The sequence below is a fragment of the Mirounga leonina genome, unplaced genomic scaffold (genome assembly GCF_011800145.1).
Source record: "Mirounga leonina isolate KUSES-001 unplaced genomic scaffold, KU_Mleo_1.0 Mir_177, whole genome shotgun sequence".
Lineage (NCBI taxonomy): Eukaryota > Metazoa > Chordata > Mammalia > Carnivora > Phocidae > Mirounga > Mirounga leonina.
This window is the reverse complement of record NW_023270459.1, coordinates 1,282,702-1,305,122: the sequence shown is the minus strand read 5'-3', so window position 1 is coordinate 1,305,122 and position 22,421 is coordinate 1,282,702. Positions and strand designations below refer to the sequence as shown.

Sequence of the window (22,421 nt, the reverse complement as noted above, 5' to 3'; positions counted from 1 at the left end):
TCTGTCGTTGGCATCTTGCAGGAATCTGGGGCAGGAAGTGCCCCTGGAAGCATCGACGGTTATCTGGGGCAGCATGGGAGCAGGCCTGCGAGGGCGGCCTCTCTTTCCTTCTCTGTGCAATGGGAATAACTACAGCACCCCACACACGGGCGGCTGGTCCGCGGGCGAGCCGGGCGCTGGAGGGCGTGTTTGCGTGCGCGGCTGCTATTACCTTTCCTTTGTCGATGAAGTGCAGCAGATAGTGGGGCCCACCCCCGTCGTCTCTGTTGCTGGAGGATGACACGAGCTGGTAAGCACCTAGAACAGCACCCAGTACCCAGAAAGCACTCCCTGTGGAGGCTGCCATTGGAACTCGGCGCCTGCACTTGCCTGGGCCGGGTGTGGGGTGTGGGATGTGGGGTGTGGGATGTGGCCCAGTTAGGAGGCGGCCGTGGGCATCTGGCCCTACAGGTTCCTCGTCACCCCACTTCCTCCACACCCCGACCTCTTGCCCCACCATTGCCCCATCCCTCACCCCCAAATCCCCAGGACCTCTGAGGGCAGAGGCTTTGGCAGTTGTGCCCTCTGCCCCAGCCCCGGGAAGGGGTACAGACACCCCCCAAAACCCAGGTGGGGTTACTGTTCCCCTCTCTGCTGCTATCTCAGTGCCTCCCTGGGGTCCCCCATCTCTGTGCCTCTGAGTGTCTCTCTGCCCTCCACTTTGGTTTCCAGAACAGGAAATGTCAGGGTCCCAAGGGGGTGTCCCACGTGAGGAAGCAGGAGGCAGGACCTCCCCCCTCCTCCTAGATGAGAGTGGGGGTGGGGGAAAGAGGGGGTCTTCCTTAATGAACCTCTTAATCCTGCCATGCCGGATCTTAATGAGGGGGAGGGACCTCATTAGAGGGCAGGGAGCCCTGACATTAGCTCCTCGTCATAGACCCCTCTCCCAGGGCCAATGCCTGGGCCCTCAGCTGGCCCTGGGGAAAATGGGGCAGGAGGCTTGGGAAACCGAAGGGGGGGCTGGGGGCCCGGACTCCTGGGTCCTGGAGGAGGGGACAACCTGCACTCCTGGGTCTGACGGAGCAGGGAGCTGGGGACCCGGACTGCTAAGTCTGAGGGTGGAGGGCCCGGGGGCCCGGAGCCTTCCCCTAACACACCCCCCTCTCCAACGCCCCGCCCCTCCCGCCTCCAGTTAACCCCAAGCCTGCGTAGGAGCCAGGGACAGTCGCCTGGAGCCCACGGATGGAGGAGGAGGGCGACCGACACGCGCTCGGCGGCGGGATGGAGGCCGACGAGCCCGCCAGCCCCCGGGAGCCGCCGTCGCCCCCCCCGCCGCCGTCGCCGCCGTCCCCCGCGGCCCCCGATACCCCCGGGCCCCCCCAGCCCGAGCAGCCGTCGGAGGCCTACGCGCGGCAGCTGCTGCTGGAGGAGTGGAGGCCCCCCCGCGGGACCCTCGAGCTGCCCCCGCGCCTCACCTGGAAGCTGCTCTTCCTGCGGCGGCCGCTCTACCGCAACCTGCTCCGCTCGCCCAACCCCGAAGGTGCGGGAAGGTGCGGGACGCGGCGCGGCACCCCGACAGACCGCCGCCCGGTCTCCGCCTTCCGCCGCGCGCGGTTCACTCGGACCGTCTGTCTCCTCATCTTTCTGTCTGCTCCCTCTACATCCTTCCCTGTCTCTTCTGTCATTGTACCCCTCTCCGGCTCCTTGCGGCTCTCTCTTCCCACCCCGCATTGCCCTCTCTCTCTTTCTGTGTCATATGTCCCTGTCTGTCTCTCCCGGTGTCTCTCTGCTTTACCCTGTATGTCTACCTCTCTCTCCCTGCCTCCCTCCCTGCCTGCATTTCTGTCTCTTTCTGTAGGTGCCGCTTGCTTTGTCCCTCTGTCTCTGTCTCACCAGGACGCCCTCCTCCTCCTTCCCTCCTTCTTCACTGCACCATCCCTTCCGCCCCAGGACATTCTCAGGACTCTCCCAGGGCCCTGACTCACACATCCCTGCCAGGCAGGTCTGGCCTGGTGCAGATTCCTACCCATCAGCAGAGCCCTGGGGGGAGGGAGGCAGGCGGAGGCTGAAGGGCTGGAGGCGGTTTCAGCCACTGAGGCTCCATTCACCCGTGCATTTCAGGCATCAACATTTATGAGCCAGCACCCCCTACTGGTCCCACCCAGCAGCCCCTGGAGACCCTGGGTAAGTGCTTGCTGGCTGGGCCCAAGGGGACGGAGTGGTCCTGGGGAATGGGCATGTTCTAACCCTCTGCTCCTCCACCTGCCAGGCAACTTCCGCGGGTGGTACATTAGGACTGAGAAGCTCCAGAATGACCGCAGGTGGGTGGTCAGGACCCCTGGGGCCCTGCTCCAGCTTCTCACTGCAGAGCCTAGAGACACTGACTGTGTGCCCCTCTGGGCCTCAGTTTCCTGCTCCGTACCAGGGTTTGTCATAAAAGAGAACGCTTGTAAAACACAGCACAGGCTCTGGCTGGGTCCAGCTTGCATATAGTAGGTGCTCAATAAATAGCAGCTATCGCGGTTACTATTCTCCACCTCTTTCCCTGGGAGGGGGAGTCACCCAGGCCACCATCTATCCTCCATTAAACCGAGCCCTGCTTCTGCACGTTGGGTGAGACGGTGTAATTCAAGGGCTGGGCTGGGAGCCCAGCTCTGCCACTTCTTCGCTGCTGGACCTTAGGCAAGCGACTTCCCTTCTTGAGCCTCTGTTGCTCATCTGCATCATGGCGTTCAGACAGTCTGGCCCTCAGAGGGGAATGGAGGGAGCTGAGGCTATAAGGTGGGGAGTAAATGCTCAGCACCCATACATGGTGCTTGATGTCCCTACGAGGGCACCATGATCGAGGTTTCCTGCTCCCAAGAATCCCAGCCGGTCCCAGACCTCACCTCCCCGTGCCCTCTCCCGCAGCTGGACGGTGAAGCAGCAGTGCGTGGATCTTCTGGCCGAGGGCCTGTGGGAGGAGCTCCTTGATGATGAGCAGCCAGACATCACGATCATGGACTGGTACGCGCCTCTGCCCGGTCAGCCTGCCCCGCCGGGTCACGCACAGGGCTCCCCAAAGCGCGAGCCTCACCTGTCCTCCCTCCCCTGGTGTGAGCTGGTCACCAAGACCCTCCTGCCACGGCAGGATCCAGCCCTGCCTACCGTTCTAGCCCCTTCCCTCTGAGACTTCCGGCTTCTGAGATGTGCCGGGCTGGACACTCGTCCCTTCGTTCTTGGATGCTTGTCACCCTCTGTTCTCGAAACAAATTCCTCCTTATCCTCTGAGATTCTGCTACACGTGGCTCCACCAGGAAGCCTTGCCTGACCAGCCCCATGCTGGGTCAGATGCAGCATGCTCCAGTGCCCTGGACTTCCCCCATCGCAGCCCTTAGTATTCCGGATGGTCACTGTCTGGTGACAGGTGGGCCTCAGACTATGTGACTCCCATGAGGGCTCCGCGGGGGGCCATAGTGGTCACTTGGTCAGCGCCGGGTGCACAGAGCGGGAGCCAGCGAGTGTGCCTTGTATGGCACTTAGGGCCAGGGGCCATGGGCACTTCGGTGGCAGCTGATGGCCTGGACCCCACCCCCAGGTACGAGGACAGCCGGCTGGACGCGTGTGTCTACGAGCTGCACGTCTGGCTGCTGGCGGCTGACCGACACACGGTCATCGCGCAACACCATGTGGCCCCCCACACCTCTGGGCGGGGCCCCCCCGGCTGCTGGCTCCAGGTGAGGCTCTGGCCACGAAGCCGCCACGTGTTCATGACCCAAGACCTCAGAGAGGGCGGAGGTAGGAGACGAGGGTTCCCGGGTCCCTGATGGCACTTCTCCCTCACCCCGGCTGCCGCCGCAGGTGTCCCACGTCTTCCGCCAGTATGGCCCCGGCGTGCGCTTCGTCCACTTCCTGCACAAGACCAAGAACCGGAGGGAGCCCGGCGGGCTGCGGCGGACAAGGGTGACCAATTCCTCCGTGTCTGTGCAGTTCAGGGAGTGACTGGCTCTTCAACTTCTCCCCGAGCTAGTGCTCGACAGACGCTCCTCCCATTTCCCCTCCCCCTCCAACCCCAAATTCTCACCCCGCCTAGAGCTGTCCCCATACCTCTCCTCCCTACAATACCCTCATTTCTCCTCCCTCATTCCTCCAGAGTCCCCAAAGCCATCAGGGTACCCATCAAGGGCCATCATCACTGAGGATGGTGGCGGGACAGATGGCAAATTTGAGCTAAAAGTTTTTTCGTGTGTTGGGGAAAGAAAGATTGAAAGTCTTTAATAACCCGTAAGTTCCGGGCCAGATCAAGCAAGAGACCCTGGTCTTAGCCTGGGGCGGGGTCCTTGGAGGCCTCTTGCTGTTCCAGGCCTGACTCCTCAGGGAGGCTGGAGGTCCCTGGCAGGCCAGAACAGCTGGCATTGGGGGGCATTCGTGGGGAAGGGCTATCTACCAAAAAGTGCGGGAAGCACTTTAATGTTTAAACAATCAGCCAGTGGTGTTACTGCATGTCACAAACGTGTCCTGTGGATGTGTGTCTTTTTGTGCCCACCTAAATCCATGGCCAAATCTCTGAGTACGGCCCCACCTCCAGCATTGTCCCAGGTATGGGCTGATGCAGGCCGGACCAACCTGCTCTCTCCCCCACCCCACCCTGTCCTATGTGGACTTAGGTCCCAAGCACGAGTAGATGGCAGATGGATAACTTCAAAAGGGCTATATTGCAGGGAAGGTGCGGGGCGGGGTGGGGGGGTGGGTTGGGGCAGGCAGAAAGTTCTCTCCTCCTGGGAGTTGGGGCCTTCAGCAGACCCCAGTGATAAGGCCAGGTGAGGGGCTCTGCATCCTGTGGGGGTTAAAGATGAAGTATCTTTATGGCATCAGTAACACCTGCAACAGAATAAAAATTATCACCAGGGGGTTGCCAGGGGCTCAGAGATCCAGGGTGTGGGGGAGGGGGGTTCTAAAAGGCTGAGATGGGGTGGAGGGCTGGGGCTGGGCTGCAAGTTCAGGAACTAGGCATCCTGGGGCTCTTGGAGCTCTTGTGGAGGGAGAGGGACAGGTGAGGTGGTTTTGGAGAGTGCTAGGACTAGATTTAGGGTCCCACGGTCTGTGAGCTCCCACAGGTGAGTGCACAGTGGGCTGGAGGGGCAAAGTTGGATCTGGGGGGCTCCAGAACCTTAACAGGGACTTTGGGACTGGTTTCCAGGGCTGCCTCTGATCTAGAGGGTCTATGTGGGTGGGGGGCATGAGGGTAGATAGGGTGTTCCTAGAACTGGGTCTGGAGTCTTGTGGTGGGTCAGCTTAGAGTCTGGGAGTCCCAGAGCTGGCTCTGGTGGCTCCGGGAACTGGGACGACTGGCTTTGGTTCTGGGGGCTCCAGGGTGAGAGGACTGATGGCTCCCCATCCCCAAGCTAGGCCTAGGACTGCAGCTCTGGGTAGATCGGCAGGTGGAGGATTCAGGAAGGTGGGAGGCAGGTGCTCCCAGAATGGAGGCTAGGGGGTTAGGGGGTGAGGTCAGCTTCTGAGTCTGGGAACCCCAGAGTTGGGTTCCAGAGATCCGAGGGCCATGGGCTTGGGGGAGGGGGTGCGGGGAGGAGGAGGGTCCGGGACCTCCAGGATTGATTCTAGGGACTCCCAGTGCGGGGTCAGGGGCCGAGGGGCCTGGGGGCCCGGGTTCGCGCCGCGGACGCGGAGGCGGGGCTGCGGGCGGAGGCGGGGCCGGGCGGGCACCTGCAGTAGAGCGACGCGATGGTGTTGGACCAGTCGCCGAAGATGCCCTTGCGGAACTCTTCGAGGCGCGGGTAGACGCCGGTGGAGAACTTGCGCGACTTGCCGGCCTTGCCGCGTTTGGACCACACGGTGATCTCGCAGCGCGGGGCCACCACGAGCGAGGAGATGATGTTCGTCCAGTCGGAGGGCAGGAAGGGCAGGTCGGTGCCCGGCTCCAGCGACAGCTCGGCGCCCCCGCAGCAGTTGTTGTAGTAGGGGTCGCTCTTGTCGTAGAGCCTGGCGCACATGCGCGTCCCGTCGGGCTTCTTGAGGTCCGCGGGCTGCGGGCAGGCCGCTCGGACGCCGGGGACGGCCGCCAGGACCAGGGCCAGCAGCAGGGGGCACAGCGGGGACATGGCGACACTGCGGGGCCGCGTCCCGGCGCGCTTTTATGCACCTGACCCGTGGGAAGGGAGAAGCTGCGAGATAAGGACGCGCTCCCCACCCTACCCCCACCTCACCCCCGCCCCCCCACCCCTCCCGGGGCGGGAAACCTTTCTAACCTAGGTCAGAGACCCACAGCCAATGAACACAAGACCGATATACTTGTGTACAAACTTAGCAGCTTAAGATTTCACGTGGCAAACAACATTATAAAAAAAAGTCAACAGGACTTGAGAACGAGTCTCTTGCAGTACAGAAGGCAGATAGGGTTAATAGTATACTTACCAAGAGCTCTCAAAAACTGACAGGGATTGGAACAACCCCCTTTCCAAATAAAGAGAGGCCAACGGAGGAGGAGGGGGAGGGGGCTGGGTCTCCAGGCTTGGCAAGTCCCCTCGTCCCACGCAGAACCTTGGGAAAGGAGAAGCTGGAGATAAGGAGGGAGAGGCCCAGGAGGGGAAGGCAGAGGAGGGGAGGAGATGAGAGAGATCCCGCTCCCCTCAGGAGCAGGAGAGAGCTTCCCAACCAAGGTTGGAAACCCAGAATCTGTGAAATAGACATATTTGCACAACACTCAAAAACCATTGTAAGGGGCGCCTGGGTGGCTCAGTTGGTTAAGCGACTGCCTTCGGCTCAGGTCATGATCCTGGAGTCCCGGGATCGAGTCCCACATCGGGCTACCTGCTCGGCAGGGAGTCTGCTTCTCCCTCTCCCGCTCCCCCCTCTTGTGCTCTTTCTCTCTCTCACTCTCTCTCTCAAATAAATAAATAAAATCTTTAAAAAACAAAAACCAAAAAACCATTGTAAGGCAATGTCCAAAAGGCTTGGGGAAAAACTTGCAATACTTGAGACAGGATATAATTAATAGCTATAATATATAAAGAGTGCTTATAAATCGTGGAGAAGAGATCAAACAATCCCCCACCCTGCCACCCCCAAGAAAGACAAGCCTTGGAGGGGGAGAGGGAAGGAAGAGGAGGCTGCCATCCCCCTACTCCCACTTCTCAGGAGCCAGGAGATTTTCTTAACGAAGATTGGAAATCTTGAATTTATAACATAAACAGAGGACCTATCGAGCTGTAGAAAATGTAAACCTGGGCGCCTGGGTGGCTCAGTTGGTTAAGCGACTGCCTTCAGCTCAGGTCATGATCCCAGGGTCCTGGGATTGAGCCCCACATCGGGCTCCCTGCTCTGTGGGGAGCCTGCTTCTCCCTCTCCCACTCCCCCTGCTTGTGTTCCCTCTCTCGCTGTGTCTCTCTCTGTCAAATAAATAAATAAAATCTTTAAAAAAAAAAAAAGAAAGAAAATGTAAACCTTTTGTACAGCAACAAACACAGACTAAACAAAAACCTAACCTGGGGAAAAATAGACAATTCTTTTTTTTTTTTTTAAGATTTTATTTATTTATTTGACACAGAGAGAGACAGCGAGAGAGGGAACATAAGCAGGGGAGGTGGGAGAGGGAGAAGCAGGCTTCCCACCGAGCAGGGAGCCCGATGCGGGGCTCGATCCCAGGACCCTGGGATCATGACCTGAGCCGAAGGCAGACGCTTAACGACTGAGCACCCAGGCGCCCCCAAAATAGACAATTCTTGTAACATACAATAAGCAGTTACCAATCAGCAAGCAAAAATGACACAAGCCAAAGGAAAAATTGAGGAGCAGCCCAGGACGGATAAAGAGGCTGGGACCTCAGAGTAGGACAGGAAGCTGGGCATCTTGGGAGCCCGGCCAAGGCCCTTTGGAGACTCTTCGGAGTTCCTAGCCTCCTTCCAGATGAGCACCGAGTCAGGCATGGATGAACCAATCAGACAAACAGTGGTTCAAGTCTGTGGCTCTGTGGGTAAGGCCAAATCTGGGCCTCAGTTTCCTCATCTGTAAAATGGATGATATTTTCTTCCTATACTATAAGATTGTTATGAAGATTACCAGGGATAATGGAAAGTACACGGGGAATGGGGCAAAGGAACGGCCTCTGGAGCCAGGCTGTCTGGGGCCAAATCCCAACTCCTCCTTGAGCTGTCTGCACCTGATTCCACCTCTGGGCTTTAGGGAGACAATGATGGTATCCATCTCAGGATGCTGGTATAAGGGGTGAGTTAAGCCACATGTCAGCACAATAGTAGGGCCCTTGCCAAGTGCCATGTGAGCATTTGCCAACACTGTTGTTATGCGGGCCCTTGGCGTGGTGCTCAGTAAACACAAAGCAGCACAACACAGCATCAGCAACAATCTGCTGTTACCCCCTCCTCCTACCCCGGATGCTGCCTCCCGCCTTGGCCAGAGTAATGCAGTAGTGAAGAGCCAAAGGCTGGAAACATTTGGAAGTAGGTTCACATTTTGACTCTGTCACCTTGCTGAGTGACATCAGGCAAGTGAATTCACCTCTCCGAGAGCTTCGGTCTCCTCCTACCTTCAGTGGGATAACAGAAAATGATAACAGAAAATTAAAGAAAAAAAAGAAAAAAAAATTAAAAAAAAAAAAGAAAAGAAAAAGAAAATGATAACAGAAAATTATTATATAACTAAATCTAGAACTGGGAGGCCTGGGTGGCTCTGTTGGGTAGGCATCTGACTTTGGCTCAGGTCACAATCCCAGGGTCCTGGGATCGAGCCCCCACGTTGGGCTCCCCCGTCAGCAGGGAGTCTGCTTGAAGATTTCTCTCTCTCTCCTCTGCCCCTCCCCCTGCTCGTGCTGTCTCTCTCTCTCAAACAAATAAAATCCTTAAAAAAAGAAATCTATAACTGACAGACTAAAATATGATTCATAAACATTAGGAACAATCCACATCATTGCTATTTATAAATATAAATACTTAATATTTCATACTGAATGAAAACAGTATCCATATAAATATATAAAGCACCAAGTACAGTGCCTGGTACATGGAAGATGCTCCATAAACAGGAGCTGCTATGACTGTTCTATGATTCTGAGACCCTGGATCCTGGCCTGGCCCTGTCGCAAACCAGACCTGGATCCTTCTCCCTCCTTCCACGAAATCTAATCTCCAGCCGCTAACTTCCCAGCCAGCCTCCTTGACCTCAGGGGCACAGAGCTCTCACCCTTCTAGCTCTGCCAGCCCTGGACTCAGGGACGGAGACAGGTAAGTGTAATGTGGGTGGAAAGGGCCATGAGCATCAGACACTGTAGCAACACGGGGCAGCAAGGAGACTCTGATAGGGAGAAGATTCAGCGACAGAACACAGGACCCAGGGGGCCACAGCACGTAGCCAGCATCAGAGAGAACCCATGGAGACCCAGGGCGAGCGCACAGCATCCCCAATCGAGGGACACATACATGGGCAGGTGGGTAGGGACATCCCTGTACCACAGTCAACCACTGAGGGTCACTGAGTCTCACTCGTGGGTCCTAGAGAACAGCACGCACTGAGTGTAGACACATGCTTGGTACACACAGTCCAAGAGAAACACGGTCCCAAATAATGCGCCCCCCCCAACAGAAACACACCCACCATCACCAACGAGCCCCTAGCCCTCAACCACTCCCACCCTACACCCCATGAAATCTCAAAAGCACAAAACCCCATACACACATCTGTCACGCCAGAGGGAGCACCCACAAGGCATCTTCGTCCAGAAGCAATTCCTTTACTGTTCATTAACACAAACTGGGCAAATAGTAGAAACATAAACATCTCCTTTTTTTTTTCATTTTTTTCTTCAAAAAATGTTAGAATGTCCTGCCCTTGAGGAACCCGTGAGCCTTTGAGAAAGTCAGACGATAAATCAATAATTCAAACACAATGTGAAAAAGAGTTAAAATAGGGGCATGGCAAAGGACTCTGGGAATATAGTGGGAAGAATAGCAGGGTTTCTTTAATATCCGCTGATATATTTTGATTCATATAATAAGGAAAAAAATCTTCAGATCGCACAGCCTTAATTCCACATTTTCCACAAGACCATAAAAAAGATTGATAGGCCAATGAAATTGCCACTAGTAGAAAAATAAAATATTCATCTCAATTAGGGCAGTACCTGAACATAAACAACATTATAGGTGGCACATAGTTTAAATGAAAATGCACTCTGTTGCATAAATACAGGAAAATATTCACATCAGTCCTTAAGTTCACACCGGATCATGGGAACTCACTACACTTCTGCATCGATATGGCACTGAATGGGATTATTTCTAAATAATCCTTAAGGGCTAATATGACCCTCCAAAGCAGCCATAACTGTGTGGTTTGGAAATAGTGATTCTAGAAGTGTGGTCTCTAGATCAATGGCATTGGCATCCCCTGGGGACTTGTTAGAGATGCAAATTCTGCGCGCCTGGGTGGCTCAGTTGGTTAAGCATCTGCCTTTGGCTCAGGTCATGATCCCAGGGTCCTGGGATCCAGCGGCCCCCCCCCCGCCCCCGCATTGCCCAGTGGGGAGTCTGCTTCTCCCTCTGCCCCTCCCTCCGCTTGTGTGCTCTCTCTCAAAAATAAATAAATTTAAAAAAATGCAAATTCTCTGCCTCACCCAAGTTGTTTGAAGTAGAAACTCTAAGGGTGGGGCTCAACAATTTGTGTTTTAAATGCCCTCCTGGGGATTCGATACCTGCTGGAGTTTGAGAACCACTGGGTTAAGGCATTGGTCTTCTAAGGTTTCCTATGTCACTGATTGCTTATTGCATCTAGAATTTTCTGTATTGACACCTCAATTTGCTCAGCTCCTATAAAATGGTGTTTCAAATAACTTTCCTTTGGGGCGCCTGGGTGGCTCAGTCGGTTAAGCGACTGCCTTCGGCTCAGGTCATGATCCTGGAGTCCCGGGATCGAGTCCCACATCGGGCTCCCTGCTCGGCAGGGAGTCTGCTTCTCCCTCTGACCCTCCTCCCTCTCATGCTCTCTGTCTCTCATTCTCTCTGTCTCAGGTGAATAAATAAAATCTTTAAAAAAAATTAAATCAAATAATTTTCCTGATTAAAACGAATTCCATTAGCAATGGAAAAAGGGACAGGTCTTGGAAGTCCCAGGTGGAGCCTGGTAAGATAATGCCTGGAACGCAAATGCTTCAATTGAACTTGAATCTTCTCCAACACAGACAAAAGGTCAGTCATCACCTAACTTCAGGACGCGGCTGAAGACCGTTTACTCAGATACACCTGCCCCAGGTGAGGCGCCTTGTTTCCAGGTCTCCCCGGGTCCCATGGCCCCCTAGTGGTCTAGGCCAGAGCTACTCCCCCTTCACTGCGCCGCAAATCCCTTGGGGCGGGGAGGGTCTTGTAAGATACCGATGCCCATTCAGCGGGTCTGGGTTAAGGATCTAGGTTCTGCATTTCCTGCGAGCTCCCAGGTGCTGTCAGGCTGCTGGGGGCCACTGAGTAAGTGGCTAAGTGGCTCTCCCAGCTGAGACGGATATAGCAAGGATACAGCTGCAAATCAGGCACCTGCCACCAGGAGGGCGAGGCAGGAATTCAGAGGTGGGCAAGGCCAAGGAGACGCCAGAGAGCGGTTGTGATTGAGAGAAAACTCCACTGACATTTCTGGAGGAAGCCTGTGGAGGAAGCGAAGTCTGAAACTGCTCGGGGCTGGAACAGCTTTGGCCCACGAGTCCCTGCGGGTGCAGGTGCAGGTCCAGGTGCGGATGCGGGTGCGGGTGCGGAGGCCAGGGCGCTGTGAAACCCTCCGCGGAGCCCGAAGCCTGGCGGGGCTTCGCCGGCCTCCAGCCGGGTTAGGGGAGGCTGGGAGCCCTCGCGAGGTGGCGCCAGAGCACGGAGATTCCTCCGGCGGGCTGGGCGTGCTGGAGCCCAGGTTCAAATCCCGCCTTTGCCATTTACGTGCCCCGTGAACTTGGGCACGTTGAACAACCTTTGTAAGCTTCAGCTTCCTCGTGTGTGAAGTGGGGCTAATACACACTAGTTATAGCTACGTGTCCCTTTTTATTGCTTGTATTAGTCCTTGGAACATTTTTTTTTTTCTTGATCAGTGTTAAGATATCACTGCAACCGTTTTACTAGTCTTTTCGAGTTACCGACGATAATCAATGTTTAGTTGTGTAGATTCCTCTCTATTGCAAATGTGGTTTTTTGTTTAATTTGATCTGCGTTAATAAGAATAGCATTAGTTTCTATTGTGCATTTGGATTCTTTTCTTTCTTTCTTTTTTTTTTTTAAGATTTTATTTATTTATTTGAGAGAGAGAGAATGAGAGACAGAGATACGAGAGGGAAGAGGGTCAGAGGGAGAAGCAGACCCCCTGCCGAGCAGGGAGCCCGATGCGGGACTCGATCCCGGGACTCCAGGATCGTGACCTGAGCCGAAGGCAGTCGCTTAACCAACTGAGCCACCCAGGCGCCCCTTTTCTTTCTTTCATTCTACTTTGAATTTTTGTGTGTGTGTGCCATTCTCGTCCTAGCATTTGAGATAGATGTTTAGGTTGCTTATATTCAGCCTTTTTTCTTTTCCCACGTTTGTACTCAAGGCTTTCCACTTCCTTTGTAGGAGTGTTTTTGGCTTACATAAGATAATAAGTGTAGCATGCTGAGATTGTGTCAGGCACACGGAAACTGCTCGGTATGTTAACTGTTAGTGTTGGTGTTGGTTTTGATTTTTATTATTAATCAGAGGTCTTAAAGACAGAGAAAGATTCAGGGGAAGAAGCCTGAATCAATTATGCATTGGTTTTCTATTGCTGCCATAACAAATTATTTTAAACTTGGTGGTTTATTATCTGACAGGTCTGGAGGTCAGGAATCCAAAATGGGTTTCACTGGGCTAAAATCAAGGTGTCCGCATGACTGCATTCCTCTGTAGAGGACAATCCATCTCCTTGCATTTTCCAGTTTCTAAAGGCTATTTGCATTCTTTACTTGTGGCCCCTTCCTCCTTCAAAGCCAGCAACATAGCATTCTCAAATCTTTCTCTGATTCGGACTCCCTCTTCTGCCCCCTCTCCCACTTTAGAGGATTTTTGTGATTACATTGGACTCACTCAGAGAACCTAGGATAATTTCTTTATTTTAAAGTCAGCTGATTAGCAGCTTTTTTTTTTTTAAATGAGAGAGAGAACATGCATGCATAGTGGGAGTGGAGGGCAGAGGGAGAGGCAGAGAATCTTAAGCAGGCTCCATGCCCAGTGTGGAGTTCGATGCCAGGGCTGGATCTCTCGATCCTGAGATCATGACCTGAACAGAAATCAAGAGGCAGATGCCTAATTGACTGAGCCACCCAGGCACCCTGATTAGCAACTTTTGTTCTATCTGCAGCCTTAACCCCGCTTGCCATGTAATATAACATATTCATGGGGGCTGGAGATTAGGACATGGACATCTTTGGGGGGGCAGTTATTCTGTCTAGCACAGATTAGCATTGAGGATTACTATAAATGAGGAGTATTCTCTCTTGTAGGAAGAGAGGCAACCACCCAAGCTCTCTGGGGCTCCAGTGTCAGGGCCCAACCTCCTTCTATACTGTTGCTCTATCATCAACATGTGGCTTCCTCTTCATGGTCCAAGATGATTGCTTGAGCTCCAACATCCACATCCCAGACAACAGGTGGAGAATGGGAGGGAGGGAGGAAGAAGGAATGCCTCACCCAGAAGTACCACATGATCCTGCCATCTATATCCTGCTGTCAGAACTTAGCTGCAGGTGGGCACATGATGACACAGGAAGCTGTCTTGACTCAGGTTAGCCATTTACGGAATGACAGGTCAAGTTTCCTGTTACTAAAGAAAGAACAGGCATTGAGGTATGGTCACAAAGCTTGGGTAAGAGGCAGGTCGAGGGATTACAGAGAGTAGGATAGGACACAGATCTGCAGGAGAATTAAAAAGGGAGTCCAGCCTATCCACAACCTGGGTATGGTAGAGAGAGGGCAGGATGCAGTAGGCTGATTAATGGCGTCCAACGATGTTTAGGTACTAATCCTGGAAGCTGTGAATGTGAACTTATTTGGCACAAGGGACTTAGCAGATATGATTGTGTTAAGGATCTTCAGGTCGGGGAGATTGTCCTGGATTAGCTGAGTGGACCCTAATTGGAAACACATGTCCTTGTAAGAGGGATGCTGAGGGAGACTTGACTCCAGAAAAGAGGTGATGACCGGAGCAGAGACTGGGGTGATGTGCTTTGAAGATGAGGAAGGGGCCACAAGCCCAGGAACACAGGCAGCCACCAAAAGTTGAAAAAGCCAAGGAAATGAATTCTTCCCTGGATCCTCCCTGAGGAATCAGTCCTGGTGACACCTTGATGTTAGCCTTTGAAACCTCATTTTCATCTTCTGGCCTCCAGAACTATAGGAGAGCACATTGTGTTGTTGCAAGTCACTGAATTTATGGCAATTAGTTATACCAGCCATAGGAAATGAATATAGTGACCTTGCCCTAAACAGCTCATGTACCCTAGGAGAAGTAACTGGAGCAGGAGATCCCCTGAGAAATTGGGTGTTGGCTAAAGTTTTCCAGGAATCAAAGTGATTATGCGTCCAGCACTTTCTCTTCTGGGTATTTACCTGAAGAAAACAAAATGCTAATTCCAAAAGATATCCGCACCCTCTTGTTCATGGCAGCACTATTGACAACAGCCAAGACATGGAAGTACCCTAAGTGGCCATCAGTGGATGAATGGATAAGGAAATATGGTATATACACACAATGGAATGTTATTTGGCCATAAAAAAGGGAAATATTGCCATTTGCGACAACATAGGTGGGCCTTGAGAGCACCATGCTAAGTGAAATAAATCAGAACAAGACAAATACTGTATGATCTCACTTATATGTGGAATATAGAAACAACAAACAAACAAACAAAACCAAACTCATAGAAATAGAGAACAGATTGGTGGTTGCCAGAGGCAGGGGTAGAATGTGGGCAAAATGGGTGAAAAGTGTCAAAGGTACTAACTTGTAGTTATAGAATAAATGTCATGGGATTGTAATTACAGCATGATGACTACAGCTAATAATCTGTATTACATATTTGAAAGTTGAAGGGGTGCCTGGGTGACTCAGTCGATTAAGTGTCTGTCTTCAGCTCAGGTCATAATCTCAGGGTCCTAGGATTGAGTACTGAGTCGGGCTCCTTGCTCAGTGGGGAGTCTGCTTCTCCCTCTGCCCCTCCCCCAGCTCATTCTCGTTCTCTCTCTCTCTCAAAAATAAATAAATAAATAAAAACCTTGAAAGTTGCTAAGACAGTAGATCTTAAAAATTCTCATCGCAAGGGAAAAAATGTCCTTTCCCCGCCCCCCGCTCATTCTCTCTCTCCCAAGTAAATAAATGAAAATTTTAAAAGATTTTATTTATTTGAGAGAGAGAGAGTGTGAGAGAGAGCACTAGTGGGGAGGAGTAGGGGCAGAGGGAGAGGGACAAGCAGACTGCCCGCTGAGCAGGGAGCTCGATGCGGGGCTCAATCCCGGGGCTCCAGGATCATGACCTGAGCTGAAGGCAGACGCTTAACCGACTGAACCACCGAGGTGCCCCCTAAATGAAATCTTTAAAAAAATAAAGAAAAACAACAACCATAACCTATTAGTCCTGAAAAAGTTAACAGGCATCCACTAAAAGCCAAGGGATGAAAGAAACCACCCTGCTCTGGCACAGTGGTGTTCAGAACCATGGAGAGCAGCCGTGGTGCTGCCTTCTCAGCACCGTAGACCAGCTCTTCTTAGAGGGATTTCCACTAGCCAAACTCTTTCTGTTGATCATTATTGAGAATATGGCAAGGGAACTTTTAGAATCAGAGTTTTTATTGCTACTGGCTTATTAGGTGGTCCAGTGTGGATCTGAACTTGAGCTGTTTTCTGTGCCCAAGAACAAAGCTAATTTGTCCTTGTCCTTGAAACCAGAGTTGGAGATATGAATTTAGGATATATTAGACTGCCTTGTCATTCAAATTATTTTCTTACATTTTAAAGTGAAGAATCCATTTATTGGGGAGAAATTATAAATCTCTGCCCTACTGACCTCAGGCTTGGCTATGTCACTTGTTTTGTCTAATGAAATGGAGGTAGAAGTGAAGTGGTGGGTATCATTTTAGAGCAATGCTCTAAGAGCAAGTGCACAGACCACCATGCACTCTAATCTCTCGACTCTAAGACCAGCAATATCTCAGTAGGACTGCACCTTTATCCTGGTTTCCAGTGAAGAACTGACACTCAGTCTACCCATGATGATCATGTTGCATGAATGAGCAATAAATCTTTGTTGGTATTAACTACTGAAATTCGAGGGTCATTTGTTCTTATAGTATAACCCAGCCTAAGCTGACTGATATAAGAGTAATCAGCAAGAAGGTGGTTGGTGAATCCATGTATTTATGAATGTATATCATACATACAGGAATGTATGATATAACTGCAGAGAGACTATAAAGAGGGAAGAGAGAAGAGGGACAGGACCATGAGAAACTCCAGTATTTAAGAGGTGGGGAGAAGAAAGAGAATTCATAAATGTGACTGAAAAGAAGTAGCCAGAAGTTGAAGGAAGACAAGGAAAGAGTAATATCACAAAAATCAAGTGGGAGAGAGTTACAAGAAGGAATTGGTGAGGAATGGGTTCTACAGTGCTGAGAGGCCATCTGGGGTGAGAACCAGAGAAACGGTCACAGGATTTGGCTATGAAGAGATTATTGGTGTTGAGTGGAGCTTTAGGGGCAGAAGCCAACTGTAGGGGCTATGGAATTGGAATAGGTAATGAAATGGAGCCAATGGAAAAGAAAGATGGAGAAATAGTTGGAAAGAAAAGTATGGACTAAGGAAGGGATCTTATAAAAGGCGAGCCTGATGATGGACAGGTGCTAGAGAACAGAAAGTTTTGAAATATAGAGGGTAAGAGATGGGTAATTTATGGAGGAATGAAATAGGAGGGGCCAGGATCAGGCACTGGCCCCAATTAGGCAGAAAGACATCTCATCCATGGTGACAGGAGAGCAAGGGCAGTGTGGGGGCAGGTAGGAGAGTGGTGTAGATGATGAGGAATTTCTACCTGGCAGCTTCTATAAGGTAGGGGGCAAAGCAATCTGTTTGGAAAGAGAGAAGCGAGGGGATAGTGGATATGAGAAAGCAGAGATTGGAAAGAGCTGGGGTGAAATTTTCAAGAAACAGAAGTTTGAAGAAATAGCGGTGTCACAGAGATAGGGGTAGGCAGAAGAGCCTTGGTTCCCTGGACTGCAGCCCCAGATTATTCATCTTCCTGACCCCCTCCGTGCAGAGTGAATACAAGGACATCTTGAAGTTTTATAGCAATGACAGTCCCAGTGAATGATGGAGACGGAATAATTCCATGCAGCCAAAATCCTTCAGCTTTGAGGGAAATTCACCTTTCACTTCCATGTGTATCATTAAGGATGTTTTGACTGCAAGTAACAGAGAGTCCTAACTCAAATGGCTTAAAAAGTGAGCTGAATTTTTTTAAAAGATTTTATTTATTTATTTGACAGAAAGAGACACAGCGAGAGAGGGAACACAAGCAGGGGGAGTGGAAGAGGGAGAAGCAGGCTCCCCACAGAGCAGGGAGCCCGATGCGGGGCTTGATCCCAGGACCCTGGGATCATGACCTGAGCCAAAGGCAGACGCTTAACGACTGAGCCACCCAGGTGCCCCAAAAGTGAGGTGAATTTGTTATCTCACACAAAAACAAGTAATTAATATAGACACAAAAGTCTTTAACAAAATATTAGCACATAGAATTCAGCAAAAGATCAAGAATTATAAACCATGATCCAATGGGGTTCATCCAAGGATGACAGACGGGTTCAGTATTTGAAAACTAATCAGTATAATCCACCAAAACAGGCTAATGAAGAAAAGTCATGTGGTCATATCAATCAATGCAGAAAAAAATTGCCAAACTTCAACATCCATTCATGATTTTTTAAAACTTTTAGAAAAATAGGAATGGAGAACTTCCTCACGTTGATAAAAAGTATCTACAACCCCCCCACAGCTAATATTACACTTAATGGTGAAAGACAGAAGGCTTTCCCCCTACAAGAGGGAAAAGATGCCCTCTCTCTTGCCATTCTTATTCAACATAGTACTGCGGTTCTGTCCAGTGCAATAAGGTAAGAAAAGGAAATAAAAGCATATAGAGTGGCAAAAAGGAAATAAAACTGTTTGCAGATGACACAATTGTCTGCATAGAACGATGCCCATGGTGGAACTTAAATGACATTTTAAAATAGATTTTATTTATTTATTTGAGAGAGAGTGTGTGTGTGTATGTGTGTGTGTGAGAGAGAGAGAGACAGAGAGAGAGAGAGAGAGAGAGCATGAGCAGGGGGGAGAGGGAGAGGGAGAAGCAGACTCCCGCGGAGCAGGGAGCCCAATGCAGGATTTGATTCCAGGATCCTGTGATCATGACCTGAGCCAAAGGCAGATGCTTAACCAACTGAGCCACCCAGATGCCCTGGAACTTAAATGACTTTTGGCTACAACTCTGATATTCCTCCCCAGAGATTTCCACCCTTACAATAGTCACTCCGGGTTTGGAACACAGTAGGTTTAGGGGAATGAACCACAAACACAAGTTTGACACATATCCTTAGAAATACTCAGATACAGACCTTAGGTTCATGATAAAGCCATTGTGACACTGATCTGACCCAGCCACAGCCTCCTTCCTGATATATTATTACTTGGTATCACGGCTGCTTGTGATGTTGAAGTTGCTTGCAATAAAATCCTCTCATAAAAACCCTAAAAGCATCCTTAGTGAGCCCATCATTCCTCATTCATTCTTCCATACTCTCTCTCTCTCTCTCCCCTTCCCTCTTCCTTTTCTCTCCTCTCCCCCTCACATACACACACACTCAGGGGGCCACAGTCACTTGTGCAGTTGTGTAGTCCTAAACAAGGTCAATGTCAGGCAAATTATTTATTTTCCCGCATTTTATGAAAAGCACAATAAACATCTTTTGGGGGCTTCATAAATAGGGATCTGGAGATAATAATCTAGGGAAGATAGTTTTTGCATAAATAATATCTAAAGGACATGCTACAGGTGGGTCTCAGGGATCAGACACGTGAGTCTTCACTGGCAACACATGTCCTGTGAAGGTCCTGGGTGAGGAGGTCGAAGAGGTTGAACATGACAGAGGCTTCCAGGCAGCTGAGGGACTCCTGTGGGGGAGGAAGGGCTGGGTCAATGGCTGCCTGTCATCTGGGCTCCCAGTTGTCCCCAGACACTGCTCACTCCCTGGTCACCCACCTTCTTTGGGGCCCCATGGAGCCGGTGCAGCCAGTGCTGGAGGTGACCTCAGGACCAGGTGCCTGCCAGGGGCTGAGGAGGGTGGTATGTGAAGCAGAGCCTGGGGCAGAGGGGTGAGGTCCCCTATGCCCAGAACCCACAGACAGGGCCCGGGTGCCCTGAGCACTCACACAGACCTGGAGCTCAGAGTGGATATGGTGCAGCCATGGTCCCCAGGACCTTCAGGGTCAAGGCCAGCTCAGCCTCCAAGGCCACGGGCGCTCCCACACCCGAGGACAGGAGACAGAGACAGAGATAGAGGAGAGTTGCACATGAGAGAGGACAGGTGGGGAGGACTGAGGAAGGGCCAGGCAAAGGTGACAGTCAGGGGACAGGTGAGAGGGCACAGCCAGTGTGCTCAGGGAGGAGAAGCGGTGTGTGGTGCTGGTGGGGAGGGGAGGAGAGATGGACACGTGAGAAGGTGAAGGGGCGGACTAAGGAGCCAGAGGAGCAGGGCCAGGGGAGGGCGGGGGTGGGCCTGACTGTCCCCTCACCTGCAGCTGCTGCAGGTCCCAGGTCCTGGGGAAGAAACAGGGGCAGCAGCTCCAGGCCTTCAGGGAGAGTGACTCTTCCTAGAGAGCAAGGGTGGAGGTCAGCCTCCAGCAGAAGCAACAAAGGGGACACTCACAAAGCTGTCCTCCCTCTTAGGGACCCTCACCTGGCTACATTCCTGGATCCTGAGCCTCTTTCACCAAGAGGAAGATATAATAGCCGCCTTGGGATCCATTGCCCTGGGGCCTCAATCTCCCCTTCTGGGTCTCAGCTCTGTCCCCGATGACAGTGTCTCTCAATTTCCACCCCCTCCTGGGAGATAATTTTTGCCTCAGCTCCATGTTGCAACGTTTCGCCTGGACAGATGGGCTGTCTGGGCTGACAGAGCAGAACACAACCCAAGGTTGTCCTGGGAGCCAGGGAAAGTTCCAGGCTGGGGAAGCCGGGGAGCAGGGCGGGCCCAGGTAAGCCAGGTGAGCCTGGGGAAGGGGAAACTGACATGGGAAAGTGACTTCTGGAGCTGGACAATCCTCAGGGTTGGGGCAGCTTCAGCCCCACGGGGAGGGGTTATAGGTACCCGGATGGGGCAGGGGGCTCATGTCTGCAGGCTGCCCAAATGTGGACAGCAGACAATGAGGGGATACCCAGAAAGTACCTCCATGAAGGGGCTGGAGGCTTCTGGAGGGAGGCTGCTTATAGCGGGGAGATGACCCAGGGAGCCACTGTAGAAAGAAGAGTCAGTAAGGCCAAGACAGAAGAGTGAAAGCACAAGATAGATCTCCTTGGCCCCCCCTCCACCTGATACCAATATGAGACGGGAATGAGTGTCTGCTAAGGATTTTAGGTGCAGCTGAGGTCTTCGAAGGACCCAGCTAATTGTGAAATAAAGGAACTCATTCCTTTTTTTCCTCATTCAGCCAATCAGCCAATCATTGATTCAAGAACATATTCATTGATTAGTTACTACAGGCTGGCACAGTTCTAGGCACCGAAGATCCAGCACTGAACAAAACACAAACTTCCCTACCCCTCATGGTGCTGACTTTCCAGTGGGAGGGTCAGACAATAACAAAATAATAAGTGTATATGAAGTCAGCTACTAACAAGTGCTTTGGAGAAAGATTAAGCTGGAGATGGAGCCCGGTATGCAGCCAGGTATGCAAAGAAGGGGTTGCATGCTGTAAGACAGTTGGGGAAGGTGACATCCGAAGGAGGGAGGGAGGTAACAGAATTCCAGATAGTGGGAACAGCCAAGGCAAAGTGAATACAATGGAGAAATTCTCCCAGTGGCACCTCCATGTCCTGGAGGCTTTCCCCACACAAGAACAATGAATTTCCACAACACTTTTGGGGTGGGTACCATGCTGTCTCTCACCATATATATACATAAAATGTATTTTATATATAATGTATTATTGTTGCTGTAACAAAATCACCACAAACTTAATAACTTAAAACAATGCAAATTTTCCATTGCCTGATGACTGGACAAACGAAATGTGGTCTATACACACAATGGAATATTATTCAGCTTTTTTTTTTTAAGATTTTATTTTGGGCGCCCAGGTGGCTCAGTCGTTAAGCATCTGCCTTTGGCTCAGGTCATGATCCCAGGGTCCTGGGATCAAGAACCACCTCGGGCTCCCTGCTCCGTGGGAGGCCTGCTTCTCCCTCTCCCACTCCCCCTGCTTGTGTTCCCTCTCTCACTGTGTCTCTCTCTGTCAAATAAATAAATAAAATCTTTTAAAAATTTTTTTAAAAATAAAGATTTTATTTTATTTATTGGCGGGGAGGGGCAGAGAGAGAGAGAAAGAATCTCTAGTGGACTCCTCGTTGAGCATGGAGCTCAGAGCCCATTGTGGGCCTCGACATGGGGCTCAATCTCATGACCTTGAGATCATGACCTGAGCCAAAACCAAGAGTCTGACACTTAACTGATTGAACCACCCTGGCACCACTATTACTCAGTTTTTTAAAAGGAAGGAAATTCTGATGCATGATGAGCTGCAACATGGATGAACCTTGAGGACGTGACGCTAAGTGAAATAAACTAGTCGCAAAAATAAACATACTGTAGGATTCCAGTTATAAGAAGTATCTGGAGTTGGTAAATTATAGAGACAGAAAATAGGATGGTGGTTGCCAGGGGCTGAGGGAGGGGGAAGGAGAAATTGTTGTTTCATGGGTACTGGGTTTCAGTTTTGCAAGATGAAAAAGTTCTGGAGATCGGTTGCACAACAGTGTGAAGATACTTAATACCACTGACCTGTCCATTTACAAATGGCCAAGACGGTAAATCTTCTGTGTATGCATCACAAGGAAAATTTTTAAAAATTACCTAACCAGAGGAATGAAACAAACACACTCCACGAATTTATACTCCTACCGTTCTGGAGGTCAGAAGTCTAAAATCAAGGTGTTGGAAGGGCTGGTTCCTTCTAGAGACTTCAGAGGAGAATCCGTTTCCTTGCCTTTTTCAGTTTTGACAGGTCACCTGATTCATGTTTCCTTCCTCACAGCATTCCTGTCTGCCGCTTTCCACGTCACTGCTCCTGCTCTCGACTCTGACCCTCCTGCCTTCCTCTTATAAGGTCCCCTGTGGGGATGCCTGTGTGGCTCAG

At 51.2% G+C, this 22,421-nt stretch overlaps 2 protein-coding genes across 2 annotated transcripts; one reads left to right on the top strand and one right to left on the bottom strand.

The window, feature by feature from the left end:
• Positions 1–1,221: 1,221 nt before the first annotated feature.
• On the top strand, positions 1,222–3,960 carry NCCRP1 (NCCRP1, F-box associated domain containing). The gene is made up of 6 exons (XM_035023878.1): positions 1,222–1,519; positions 2,101–2,163; positions 2,249–2,300; positions 2,890–2,985; positions 3,557–3,695; positions 3,820–3,960. The coding sequence occupies exons 1-6, from the start codon at positions 1,222–1,224 to the stop codon at positions 3,958–3,960; spliced, it is 789 nt and encodes a 262-aa protein (XP_034879769.1).
• Positions 3,961–4,658: 698 nt separating this feature from the next.
• On the bottom strand, positions 4,659–6,083 carry SYCN (syncollin). The gene is made up of 2 exons (XM_035023877.1): positions 5,683–6,083; positions 4,659–4,839 (listed from the first exon to the last, which is right to left on the bottom strand). Exons 1-2 carry the CDS (start codon positions 6,075–6,077, stop codon positions 4,830–4,832), a joined length of 405 nt encoding a protein of 134 aa, XP_034879768.1. The 5' UTR covers positions 6,078–6,083; the 3' UTR covers positions 4,659–4,829.
• Between the last annotated feature and the right edge of the window lie 16,338 nt (positions 6,084–22,421).

What these genes read in the sequence shown, in the direction of transcription:
- NCCRP1 (XM_035023878.1), top strand. Translation starts at nt 1,222, where the DNA reads ATGGAGGAGGAGGGCGACCGACACGCGCTCGGCGGCGGGATGGAGGCC. An exon ending in AAGCTCCAGAATGACCGCAG is followed by an intron (nt 2,301 to 2,889) that starts GTGGGTGGTCAG and finishes CCTCTCCCGCAG; the next exon opens with CTGGACGGTGAAGCAGCAGT. An exon ending in GACATCACGATCATGGACTG is followed by an intron (nt 2,986 to 3,556) that starts GTACGCGCCTCT and finishes CCCCACCCCCAG; the next exon opens with GTACGAGGACAGCCGGCTGG.
- SYCN (XM_035023877.1), bottom strand. Translation starts at nt 6,077, where the DNA reads ATGTCCCCGCTGTGCCCCCTGCTGCTGGCCCTGGTCCTGGCGGCCGTC.